Source organism: Vombatus ursinus, unplaced genomic scaffold (assembly GCF_900497805.2).
Source record: "Vombatus ursinus unplaced genomic scaffold, bare-nosed wombat genome assembly UNPS02014863.1, whole genome shotgun sequence".
Taxonomy (NCBI): Eukaryota; Metazoa; Chordata; class Mammalia; order Diprotodontia; family Vombatidae; genus Vombatus; species Vombatus ursinus.
Genome location: NW_020954641.1, coordinates 5,425,892 through 5,438,180, shown reverse-complemented (window position 1 = coordinate 5,438,180; position 12,289 = coordinate 5,425,892). Strand labels below are relative to the sequence as shown.

The following is a 12,289-nucleotide window of genomic DNA, read 5'->3' as shown; positions in this document are numbered from 1 at the left end:
ACATGGGAAGACTTATATGAACTGCTGCAAAGTTAAGTAAGGAGAACCAGGAGAACATTGTGCACAGTAACAGCAATACTGTACAATGAATGATCAGCTGTAAAAGACTTAGCTATTTTGATCAACACAATGCTCCAAGACAATTCTGAAGGACTTATGATGAAAAATGCGGTCCACTTCCAGAGAAAGAGCTGATGAAATCAGACTTTAGACTGAAGCATAATTTTTCACTTTCTTTATTTTTCTTGCTTTTTTTTTGCAACATGGCTAATGTGGAAATAAATTTTGCATGATTTCACATGTATAATTGATACCACATTTCTTGCCTTCTCAGGGGTGGAAGGGAAAGAGAAAAATTGGAACTCAAAATCTGAAAAAAAAAGAATGCTAAAAATAAATTTAAAAATAATTTGATCAATAGAAATTCCCTTTGTTGAATTTTGCATCTTTTGTTGGATAAAAGCGTAATGTAAGGTCAGAATTGTTTCATGGTTTGTATTTGTATCCTTAGTGCCTTCACAGTGCTTGACACACAATTGGCACTTAAAGAAAGAAAGGAAGAGAACAAGCATTTATTAACTATCTAGCTGCGTCCAACATTGTGCTAAGTGTTTTACAAATATCCTGTTTGAATATCCCTGGGGGATAGGTTCCATTATTATCCCCATTTTATAGTTCAGGAAACTGAGGCAGACAGAGGTTTTTAAGTGACTTGCCCAGGGTCAATCAGCTAGTAATTTTCTGAGGCTGGATTTGATTGAAATCAATGAATTATTAATTACTCTCTTTGGGGCAGAGAAAAAGCTTTAGCAGATGTCCAAATAACCAAAATCATCAATCATCAAACCTGTAGGATCAGAGATCCAGGGCTAGAAGGGACATCAGAAGCCATCTGGTCTAAGTCCCTCATTTTATAGATAAAGAAACTGAAGCTGAAGGAGTCTAAGGATGCGCCAAGCACAAGAAGTATCATTTGAACTCAGGTCCTCTGACTCAAAAGCCATTCTTTTTTCATTGTACCATATCTTCCTTATATCTTTACCAGTATTTGGATGTTTTACAAATCCCTTATGTATTTTCTCTTTCTATTTCTGCTTCCATTGATTATCATCCAGATATTTTCTTTTTTATTTCCTTCTGGTTCCTGAATGTTCCATTTCCATCAGTTTACTTCCTTGCCTCAATTTCTTCTGTAACAGAAAAATAACTCCATAGTTCTGTGATCAAAGAGAACTTAGGAATTGAATGAAGAGTCTGCTGATGGATTTGAATTGGATATTTTCCCTATTTCTCTTGCAACAGCAGGTAAGTTCCCTTAAGCTTATGCTTTAATGACAGTTATGTGAGGAAGCATAGGACCCTAATGAGGTTCTTTCAGATGTAGCAATTTTAGAAACAGGATATTTTCCAGATTTCCTGGAATTTACTATTCACTCTAACCTCCTCTTTCCTGAAGCCTTCTTCTTCTGGCTGCCAGCTTCAGATAATCTGAATTTCTCTTAACCCTGAAAAACAGCCTTCTTTAGACCTCCTTAGGCCCTTCAGCATTCTTTGCTTTGAACATCTGATATAAAATTCCCAAATGTATGCTCCTGGTTCTGATCTCAATTACTAGAAATGCCAGAGTGATTCCCTACGACTCTGGGACAGCAGCAATAGAAAGAGACCCAACTCTGAATTAATTTTATTCACAATTTGATTAACTTGATTAGTTCTATGAACAAACTGGCTCTGATAGCAAATTTCAAGTATCCAGAATTTGGCTTTGGTTTTTGTTGTGCTCCTGGATCACAGTTTAGTTCTGGAAGGGGTATACTTTCTCAGTTAGCTTTCCTTTTCATTTCTTCTAAAGGCTCAAGGTGGCGTTGCTTGGTAAGTGTTTATTAATATATATGTATATATAATATATATATTTCTATTCCACTCTATTCACTTCATTTATTAATTCTTTCTTCCCTTTTGAAACTGTATTTTCTATGTGGCAGTTGCGGCCATGCATCAGAAACAGCAGGTGGTGCCAGATGCCAGATGGAATAGCAAGCCACTACCCGAGAGAGAGAGGGAGAGAGAGAGAGAGAGAGAGAGAGCAACAGAGAGAGAGAGAGAGAGAGAGAGAGAGAGAGAGAGAGAGAGAGAGAGAGAGAGAGAGAGAGAGAGCTGTGTGCTTATCGCAGGCAGGAGCTACTATACTCTCTGCTCCCAGCTTACTGTTAGTAGGTCTTGGATTCAGGCTGCTACACCCAGGAGCCCTGTCCCTTCAGCACCATCAGTTCGAAGATCTCGATCGAGGGAAAACCAGCCCTGCTCTTCAGATTGGCCTGAATCTGGCCTGACTCTTCAAGCGTGGTTTGCAGTAAGTACAAGGGTTTACTTTGCTCCATTTCACCCCCATCCCACCCTACCCCACCCTCTTTCATTATGACACCCCTGTTTTTTTTCTCATCAACAGGACTGATAAATGAAATCAGGTCATGCTAAGCTGCATTGTGGTCCTAAATGGAGGATTCTTTCTTTGACTCAGAAAGAGGTAGAAAGGAAGAAATTCAGGGCATTTATTTAGTTAGGTATTGTGCAGTTAGGTATTAAAAACATATATAACCATACTATGTTGGAGTAAATCCAGTGGCTATTATGTTGACTGAATCAAAGAACCAGTTAATAATGACAACTAAAAAATGTAGGATATGAATACATATTGATGAAAATGTGTAATGCCTTTATGAATCTATACATGGACACATGCACATGCAAACAATATACTTCTTAGTAGATTTGCTGAAGAGAAACTGTAAACAAAAAAAAAATAGCTATTCAAATAGTGAGGTGAAATGTATCATACTGCATGATGCTCCAGAGTATTATGACTTTGTTCTGCCTTCTGGTTATGTCTTTTCAATGTGAACAGCTTGCATTTTTCAGCTAATGTTTTAAATTATTTCTGTTTTGCACATATTTTAAAACTACATCTTTAATTTGCTTTTGGCTTAACCCAGACCATGGCTGTTGAATCCTATGTATATTAGGACAAGGGAAACATGTTAAATGAGTCTAGTTGTACAATTGCAATACTCTCTGGAAACCTAACAAAGGTGTCCTCAAAGGATCACTGAACAGTCTGAAGAATTATGTCTCAACCTCGAAAGACCAGGGTTCAAATCCAAGCTCAGATACTCATTGAGTGATCCTAGGAAAGTCACTATACCTCACCAAGGCTCCATTCCATCCTCTGTAAAGTGGGGATAATAATACCTGTGTGGTTTATTTACTTTACAGAGTTGTGGGAAAAAGCTCTGTCATCTTTTAAACTCAATAGAAACATAAGCTCTGAGCTCTGAGTTGTGAGCTTTTGATGTTAATGTCAGCCAGAATGGAGCTATTTAGGAAGGAACTATTTCTCATGACTGTGATCTTCTATTTTTTCCTGCACTCTCCTTCTGTTGTCACCTTACTCATTTGGACTGTTTTAGGTCTGGGAAGTGAGGCTCAAGAATGGTGAAGCTGGGGAGTAATTTGAGTGACAAGAACAGCAAACAGCCTTCTGGTGAGGACGGCTTTCAGACTGTTCCTTTGATAACACCCTTGGAAGTAAATCACCTGCAGTTTCCTGCTCCAGAGAAGGTAACACCAATCATCTCCCCTATTATCCCAGAAGTCAAAAGGATTCTTTTCTTACAAAATTTGTTTACTCGTCTTATGGCATCCCCTGAATCATATCAATGAGATATAAATGAAATATTTTTTTCTTTTTTTGAGGGGGGGGTTTAACATAGCAAATGAATACATAGGACCATAGTTTTGGAGCTAGAAAGAGCATCAAACAACATATTATCCAACAACATCATGTTGTATATACTGAAACTAGGTTATACACTTTAAGTGACTTGTCCAGGTTATGCAGGGGTCAGGAATTGAATCCATCTCCTCTAAATCCAAATCTAGCTCTCTTTCCCCTCATTCCACAGCACCTCCATGGAGTTGGAACAGACATCGAGTATTATAGATGAAAGGGACTTTATAACATAGAACCTAGATGGAAATAGTTGGAATGGACCTTCTGAGAGATCGTACTCTCTTGGAATGCACTCACCATGTAGAGTGTCAGAGCTTTAAGGGATTGTGGGGCTCATCCAATCCAGTTACCTCATTTTACAGATGAGAATGCTGAGGCTTAGAGAGGCGGGGAGTGACTTTCCCAAGGTCTAGCAGAGTTGGGACTCTAATATTAGATCCAGAATGTACCTGAAGAACAATTGCTCAGTTCAACCTTCCAATTTCAAACTTCCAGCTGAATCCAAAAGAAGGGAAGTAAATTGATCAATGTCACATACACATTTCTGAATGTTGTAGAGAGGAAGAGTTCAGCTAACTTTAAAACATGGGTTTAGTCATTGGAAAAGCTTCATGTACATCTAATGAAATAACAATAAAAAGAAGGTGGAAGCTATCATAGAGGAGACACAGACACTTATTAATCCTGCATCCAGGGTAAGGCTTGTCTGATCCACAAAGGTGAGGTAGACAACTTACTTAATTTTTGACATGTCTGGGACTGTTTTTAGCTGAGTTTTTTTTAGTATGTATTTGGTTAAAATGTCTTGAATATATCTTGGAAGAAAACAATGGAATCCTCTATAGGAAAGGTAAAAATGGAACATTCTGACTATTTTATTTTTTCATCAGTAAATGTGAGGGAGCAATGATAGTTTTAGCCAATCAATTTGTTAAGTGAAATCTCAAGAGTGGTCTGAAGTGCATGGCTGACCCTATTTTTAAAGTGCAATAGATATTAATATAAAGTCTCTGTCATGGTAGCAAAAATGTGTAGTCACCAAAAGCCACTGAGAAATCTGTGGTTCTTTTTCCCAGAAACAGCAGGGGGTCTAGCCCCAGCTCTGCTCCTAACTGGGTGTATCACGTCATGGGATCATAGATCATAGGATCATAGATTTAGAGCTGTAAAGGGCCTTAGAGGCCATCAGATCTGGTCCTCCCATTTTATAGGTGAGGAAACTGAGGCACAGACAAGATTAAGTGACTTACCCAGGGTCACATGGTTAATTAGGGTCTGAGGTAGGATTTGAACTTAGGTCTTCCTGATTCCAAGTTCAGTACCCAATTCATTTTTCTTGCTACAAAAGACTTCAGTCTCTTGGCCTCTGTTTTTTCATCTGTCAAATGAGGCAGTCTTGGATTAGAACTAGATGAATTCTAAAGTCCCTTCTAGCTCCACCAGTCTGTGTTCTATGGTATTAGAACCTTGAGCATTCTGCTCTGTAAGGTCAGAGCCATTTCCAAGAATCTGTTCTAAGGCCTCTTCCAGGACGGATGTTTTTTGTTATGCATTCTAAGTTCCTTTCTAACTCTGACATTCTGCGCTCTATGCTTTAAAGTCCCTTTTAGTTCTATTCTCTGGGTCTGTTTTTTTAAGGTGTGTTCTACCTTTAACATTCTATGAATCTGTGATCATGACTTCTTATAATTATGAGATTTTAAATTATGCAAATTAAGAGAAAAAGTATCTGGAAGAATCCAGCTTCCCTCTGCACATGAGGGAATATATATTGCCTAGGAACAGAGGGGAGGAAAGCCTGCTCCAGGCTTTGTCAAGCTTCAGGTAGAATCTTTCTCCCAAGGCATCAGTCTATTCATGGTTCTTTTATTCACATACCTCTGTAAGATAAACAGAAAAGAGATGGTAAGGTAGTAGTACTCTGCTCCATCCCTAAGATATATCCCAATTCCCTGTTGTAATTCCCAGGGAACTGAGTCACTGTAGGGACATCCATGCTCTTGAGCATGCTCTTGCTCATAAGGGATGTGATTTTTTTCTGATCTCCCTGTAAACCTTAAGGGGGCTTATATCCCCTATCCCCCCTCTCTCCAGCTTCCAACCCATGGGGTTAGACATTGAGGTTGATGGTATATTTTGTTAGCAACGTTGCCCATCTGGGAATGGACAAAGCCATTTTCTCACACTGTCTTCTGTGGTCATGGTGGTAGAACCAGCCTGACCAAAGGACTTGATTGATTCCATTTCACTACTGCAGCAAGACCATATATTAAGAGACAGAAGCCAGTCACCAGATCACAAGTTGGAAAGGGTCTTTAGAGTTGGAGGATCCTCTATTCAACTCCCCCATTTTAAGGTAATTCCTAGTTATATATAATAGTCTAACAAAGCTTCAAAAATTGGACCTCTTGAATTTTTAATCAAACCAATTTTGCCAATGTATGTAGTTGTGCTTACACTAATTCATCACTCCTGAATGTTGAATATATAATATTAATAATTACACAGTACACATGTTTTACACTTGAAGTTTTCAAAGCAAGTTCATGCCTGTTAATTCGTTAGAGCTTCACTACACTTTGTGAGAGGGAGGGGCAAGGATTTTGAGTCCTATTTTATAGATGAAAAAACTAGAGTTCAGTAAGTGTGAAATCACTTGCCTTAGATCACATACCTATTAACTGGGGGAGCCTGGACTCAAACTTAGGTCTTTTGACTTTGAGTTCACCACTTTTTCCTCTACTTCATGCTGCCTTTTCTAAATTACCATAATACTGTAGTATTTCAACTAGGGATTTAGAGTGGGATCTTGGCATCTGGTCCAATCCTGTTTTACAGATACAGAAACTGAGGTCTAGGGAGGGGAAATGACTTGATGGTCACTTCTAGAACATGTAGCTAGTAAGTGGTAGTGCCAACATTCAAACCCAGTTCCTCTGACTTCAACTCCAGGACAATATACCATTCTCTCTACATTGGTTTAGTTTATATCTTTAAAAATATAAGAAAATAAAAATCATAATGAATAATCCTTTAATTAAGATGAAACAAGATTACATTTCTAATTGACTCAGCCCTTCACATGAACTCAGGAGCTAGAAGGGACCTTGCTAAGTCATCCACTTCTTTTGACTGCTATAGTTTAAGCTCTCATTCAAATCATCTGTAAAAAAAAGTAAAGCCCATGAACATTTATCAAAGTGAGTTATTTTTATTTTAGAAGGAAAATAGATGCCATAACTCTTTTTGGCAATTCATTCACCCTGCTTGTTGTGACCCTCCTCAGAAGAGTCATAACAGAATTTGGCTAGAGAGCAAAAGAGAAGTTCATGTGTCCATGAGAGAAGTTAGCATCATCTTGGCATTATAGCTGTCCTTAGGCCTCAGTGCAGTTGTTAGCCTCTCTCGTGGCTCGCTTGCCCTGATCCTGCCACAACCTCACAAGTAGTGAAAACAGATTGATGCTCAGGATGCCTTGAGGTTGGTCTTGGTGCTGTAGAGATTAAAATTATTATCTTTGCTTTAAAAGTGGGGAAATTGAGTTACCGAGCAGGTAAGTATTTTGTTCTAGGTAGGTCATGGGAGTGAGTTCACGGCAGAGTTAGATGTCTGATCTCTGTGTTTCAGTGCCTTTGATTTATCTACCAAGAACCACCAATCCCTACAGTCCAGTTAGGTAGACTGGGGACATATAATTAGGCTGGAGTGGAGTGTGTGTGTGTGTGTGTGTGTGTGTGTGTGTGTGTGTGATAGTGATTTGAGATAAACTGTTGAATTTCTCTCCTTCCTTTTAAGCCTGACTCAAATACCACCTCTTTCATAATACATTTCTGACCACCCTAGTTCTCAGATCTCACATAGCACTATGTCTACACCTAACTAGTGCACTCATCATGCCATATTGTATATTACTTATATCATCCTTCTACCAGACTGTTTGCTCCAGGAGGGCAGGGATTAGATTTTTTCCAAACTTTGTAAAGTTAAGATCACAGCTCATCATTCAGTAAGCACCTAACATTTGATGAATTGAATTGAATTAAATGTAGTTTCTCTAGAAGCATGTGCCCAACATTTATTTGGCCCCAACTTTGTAAAAGGCACTGTCATAGGCTCTGAGGATACAAAGAAAGATTTTTATATAGGCTCTGCCCTCAAAGGACTTACCACCTGAGGGAAAGGATAAGAGCAGAAGGATAAATAAACAAATTACTATGACCCAAAGGTAATTAAGATAAATCTAGAGAAGGGTCAGGCAAAAAAAAACTAGGAACATTTTGAAGTGGAAGAGATCACTTTCACCTTGAGGAAGGTGGTGGTCTGAGAGGGTGGTTAAGTTTTTTGGAAGAGGTATCAGCTGAGTTGGGTGTTGAAGGAAATGAGAAACTTCTGCAGATGGGGGTGGTCGGGAGAGGGTGGGAAGGAAAGTATTCCTGGCGTTGGACATAGCAAAGGCCTAACATTGGAGAATAAAGAAGATAAAATAAGAATACAAAATAGGACAGTTTAGTTGGAATGTAAAATATATCAAGAGTGTGAGATGGAGCTACACAAGTGGTTTGGAACCAGATGCAGAGGGCCTTGAATACTAGGATAATGAGTTTATATATTCTTTGTTAGGTAAAGGGGACACACTAAAGTTTTTTGGGTAGATAAGTGACATAATCATGACAATGCATTGAGAAAATTATTAAGCCAATTGTATGGAGGATGGATTGGAGATGATAAGAGAGAAAAGAGCTAGGAATGTCAGTTAAGAGGCAATAGTCTAGGTAGAGAACGGGGCTGCCTTCCCCCCAAAGTCAGCATTACTGATCAATGAAAGAAAAATATTTGCATATGTGTATATGTATAGCTGCACTAAAATATCTGAGAGTGATGGAGATAGTTTCAAAGTCAATGAAAGACCATTGAACTATTTATTATTGGAGATTCTGCACTTATCTCAGGCTCTCCCATACCCTCACCACGCCCCACCCCATGTGTTCCCCCCCCCGCCACAGTAATACCTGGCAAGCAGCCTTGGCAGTTAAAACTATCATAGAAGCAATCACAGCATTTGATTTTTTTTAAAAAATTAACTTATTGAGTTAAAGTCTTGAATTTGGGAAGAAGTATATTTTTGCAATTGTTTATTAGGAATTCTCAAACCTTACTTACCTCTTGCACCTAAAGGAGTAGAGAGAACTCAAGCTCTGTAGAACAGTCTAGAAATTTAGAGAAACTTTCTTTTCCTCCCCCCCTTCCTCCCTTCCTCCTCCCTTCCCACCTGCCTTCCTTCCTTCCTTCCTTCCTTCCTTCCTTCCTTCCTTCCTTCCTTCCTTCCTTCCTTCCTTCCTTCCTTCCTTCCTTCTTTCCCTCCCTCAATTATAAATTTGGCCCTATTCTGTAGTCTAGTTTCAATCAACCTGCATCCTAGACTGAACTTACCACGCTCCTTCCAGCCCCCCACTCCTCCCCTCCCTCCCGGACAATTCACAGGAAGTTATTCCACCATTTTACTCTTTTCATCTCATAAACTTATAGAAAGATTCCCTCTGAGGGGTCATGTGGTATATAGTAGAAGGTACAATGGCCTGGAAATTATAGAATTTTAGAGTTCAAAGGGATCTTAGAAGCCATCTAGTTCAATCTATATCACCAAAAGAATCCTTTCTGCAGCATATCTGACATGTAGACATTCATCCTTTAATTAAAAACCTCTAATGAAAGTCTAGTGCAGACCACTACTTTCTGACACAGCTTATTACACTTTAGGAAGGTTTTGGTTACAACAAACTTAAATTAATCTCTTTGCAATTTTTACACACAGCTTGAATTTCTGCTTCAGAAAGGTATTTCTAAAATGGAGCCAGAATAGACTGTTCTTTTCAATCTTTTTCCTTTTTTGGAAACTAGCAGGTTGTCCTCTGGGGTTTTCTACCACATTAATAATAATAATAAATTATTAGTATTAACTTAATAATAATAATAATGACTGCTCCCATTGATAAATATCCCCAGGGTCCAGCACATAGTAGGCACTTAATAAGTGCTTGTTGCTTACGCTTTCATTCTCTTGGATATTCGTGGATACTCTTATATCAAAGCATTTTGCACACAGTAACTGTTTGATTAATCTCTGTGGCACCTTTGTCTTTTGGGGGCCAAACAGAATAAATCTAATCCATCTTTTATATGGTAGCTTTCCAAGTACTTGAAGTCAGCCATCAAGTTGCCCCTGAGACTTTTCTACTCCAAGTTAATCAGCCCCATTTCCTAAGCCATGAGAGTTATCTATCGTTGAGTTGCAGTTATGCCACTAACTTGTGGAATGAGTCAAGCACCTTTACCTTTCTGGGCCTCAGTTTCCTCTTCTGTAAAATGATCAAGTAGAACTATAGCTCTCAAATGTCCTTTCCATTCAGTGGTTATTCAAATTTTCTCTGAAGATCTGGGATTTGGGTTTCTTTCTTCAGTTCTAATAATGTATTTGCTATATTATCTCAGGCAAATTACTTAGCTTTTGTTAACATTTTTCTTCCCTACAAAATGGGGACAATAATACTTGGAATAACTATTTCACAGAGGTGAATCACATTATAAATCTTAAAGTACTATGGAAATGAGGCATGTTAGTGGTAAGTGGAATTACTGAGTGGTCTCATAGTAGCCTTTTTCTAGGACGGTCTTAGCAATTTAGAGAAATCTTAGTGAAGTCAGACGTTCTGATTTTCTTTCAGTTTTTTTTCTTCTGTTTTCTACTACCCCAGGAAACACTGCCACAGAACACTTAGAGAATCATAGGATTTTGAACTGGAAGGGATCTTAGAGCTCCTCTAATTCAACATTCTCATTTTGGAGTTGAGGAAACTGAGGCCCTGAGATTAAGTGACTTCCCCAAGGTCACCTAGCTAGTAAATGGCAGAGCCAGTATTCACATAGATTGTTTCTTTGATTCCTAATGCACAATTTTGGAAGGAGAATGTTTTTATCTTACATATGAGAAACCAGAGGAGATTCAGAGAATCTAACTGGGCCAGCTTCTCATAGTAATCCATCTCAATACTTCAGTATCAAACCTTAGGGCTTCAGCCTACTAAAAAGAGAATCCTTTCTCCTTCCTCAGCATTTCCGCATTTTATTTATCTCAACTGCCAGTCCTGAGTCTTCTTACACTGAACATCTCTCTATTATTAATAATTCTGGGAAGTAATATTTTAAATTTTTATGATCTGCACTTTACATAGTCTGAACTGCGATGTATTATGAGCTTCTCCCTCAAAGCCTAGAGTTACATAGGGCAGTGTGGTCTTTTCAGAATGAATAATTTACAGCATTTTCTCAATACCAATTATGTCAAATCATATTACTTATTTCTTTAGGGACACTGCTCATGTAAATATGAGGAGAAAATTCTGAAAAAGCCTCCATACATTTAAAAACCCAAAGGCTTATTTGCTAAATCACTATTAAAATACAATTTTTAATAAAAACAATGGAGATAATTTATCCAGCACCACTTATAGTACACACACACACACACACACACACACACACACACACACACACATTTGTTGTTGTTTAATTGTTTCAGTCATGTTCAACTCTTCATGACCCCGTTCATTTTTTTTTTTGGCAAAGATACTGAAGTGCTTTGCCATTTCCTTCTCCATTTTCCTTCTCTCATTTTACAGATGAGGAAACTGAAGCAAGTAGAGTTAAGTGACTTGCTCAGGGTCACACAGCTAGTAAGTGTCTGTGCCCAGATTTGAACTCATGAAGATGAGTCTTCCTGACTTCAGGCCTGGTCCTCTATGCACTGCACCATCTAGCTATCCTTACATATATGCACAAACACACATATACACATATATACACAGTATACCTTTGCCTTAAATATTTCTCTTAACCAAAGAAGCTAGTTAGTGTAGTATGGAAAACAATGGATTTGTCAAAGAACATGGGTTTGAATCCTGGCTATATTGCAGACTTGCATAACTTGGCAGTAGGTAGGGGCCAACATTAAAATAGGCTAAGCTTCTTCAGGTGGCAGATAGATTTTTAGAGACAAACTGACAATAGTTGATTGCCACGGGTCATGTGACAAACAGGAGAGTGCACAGTGGCAGCCCACCTACCAAGTTACATGATGGGCACAATAGTGACTAGTGGAAGGAGGATTAAGTGGGGCATGGACAAAGCACTTGTTACAACTTTACTCTCTTTTACATCTCTATTTTTCACAGGCTGTCCAAAATCCTTTGGTGGGCCTCAAGCAGCCCAAGGGCTGTATATTGTGCAGGCCTGCTCTATTAGAACAAGTAATTTTCCCTTTCTGGGACTCTGTTTTCTCATCTGTAAAGTGAGAGTGTTGACAAGTGATTTTGAAGATCTCTTCTAACTCTAAGATTTTATGAATCTATAAAATCCTATGATTCACAATTATTTGGTTCCAATTTCTGTCTTCAGAAAGGCATTTCCAAAATGGATCCAGAATAGACTGTTTCTTTTCAATCT

At 38.5% G+C, this 12,289-nt stretch overlaps 1 protein-coding gene across 1 annotated transcript in view; it reads left to right on the top strand.

The window, feature by feature from the left end:
• Positions 1-2,230: 2,230 nt before the first annotated feature.
• NSG2 (neuronal vesicle trafficking associated 2) overlaps positions 2,231-12,289 on the top strand; it is a 68,258-nt gene continuing 58,199 nt past the window's right edge. Inside the window, exons 1-2 of the mRNA XM_027841661.1 lie at positions 2,231-2,353; positions 3,468-3,618. Of these exons, the coding sequence (XP_027697462.1) occupies positions 3,490-3,618 (129 nt within the window). The 5' untranslated portion in view covers positions 2,231-2,353; positions 3,468-3,489. The remainder of the gene's footprint in view (positions 2,354-3,467; positions 3,619-12,289) is intronic.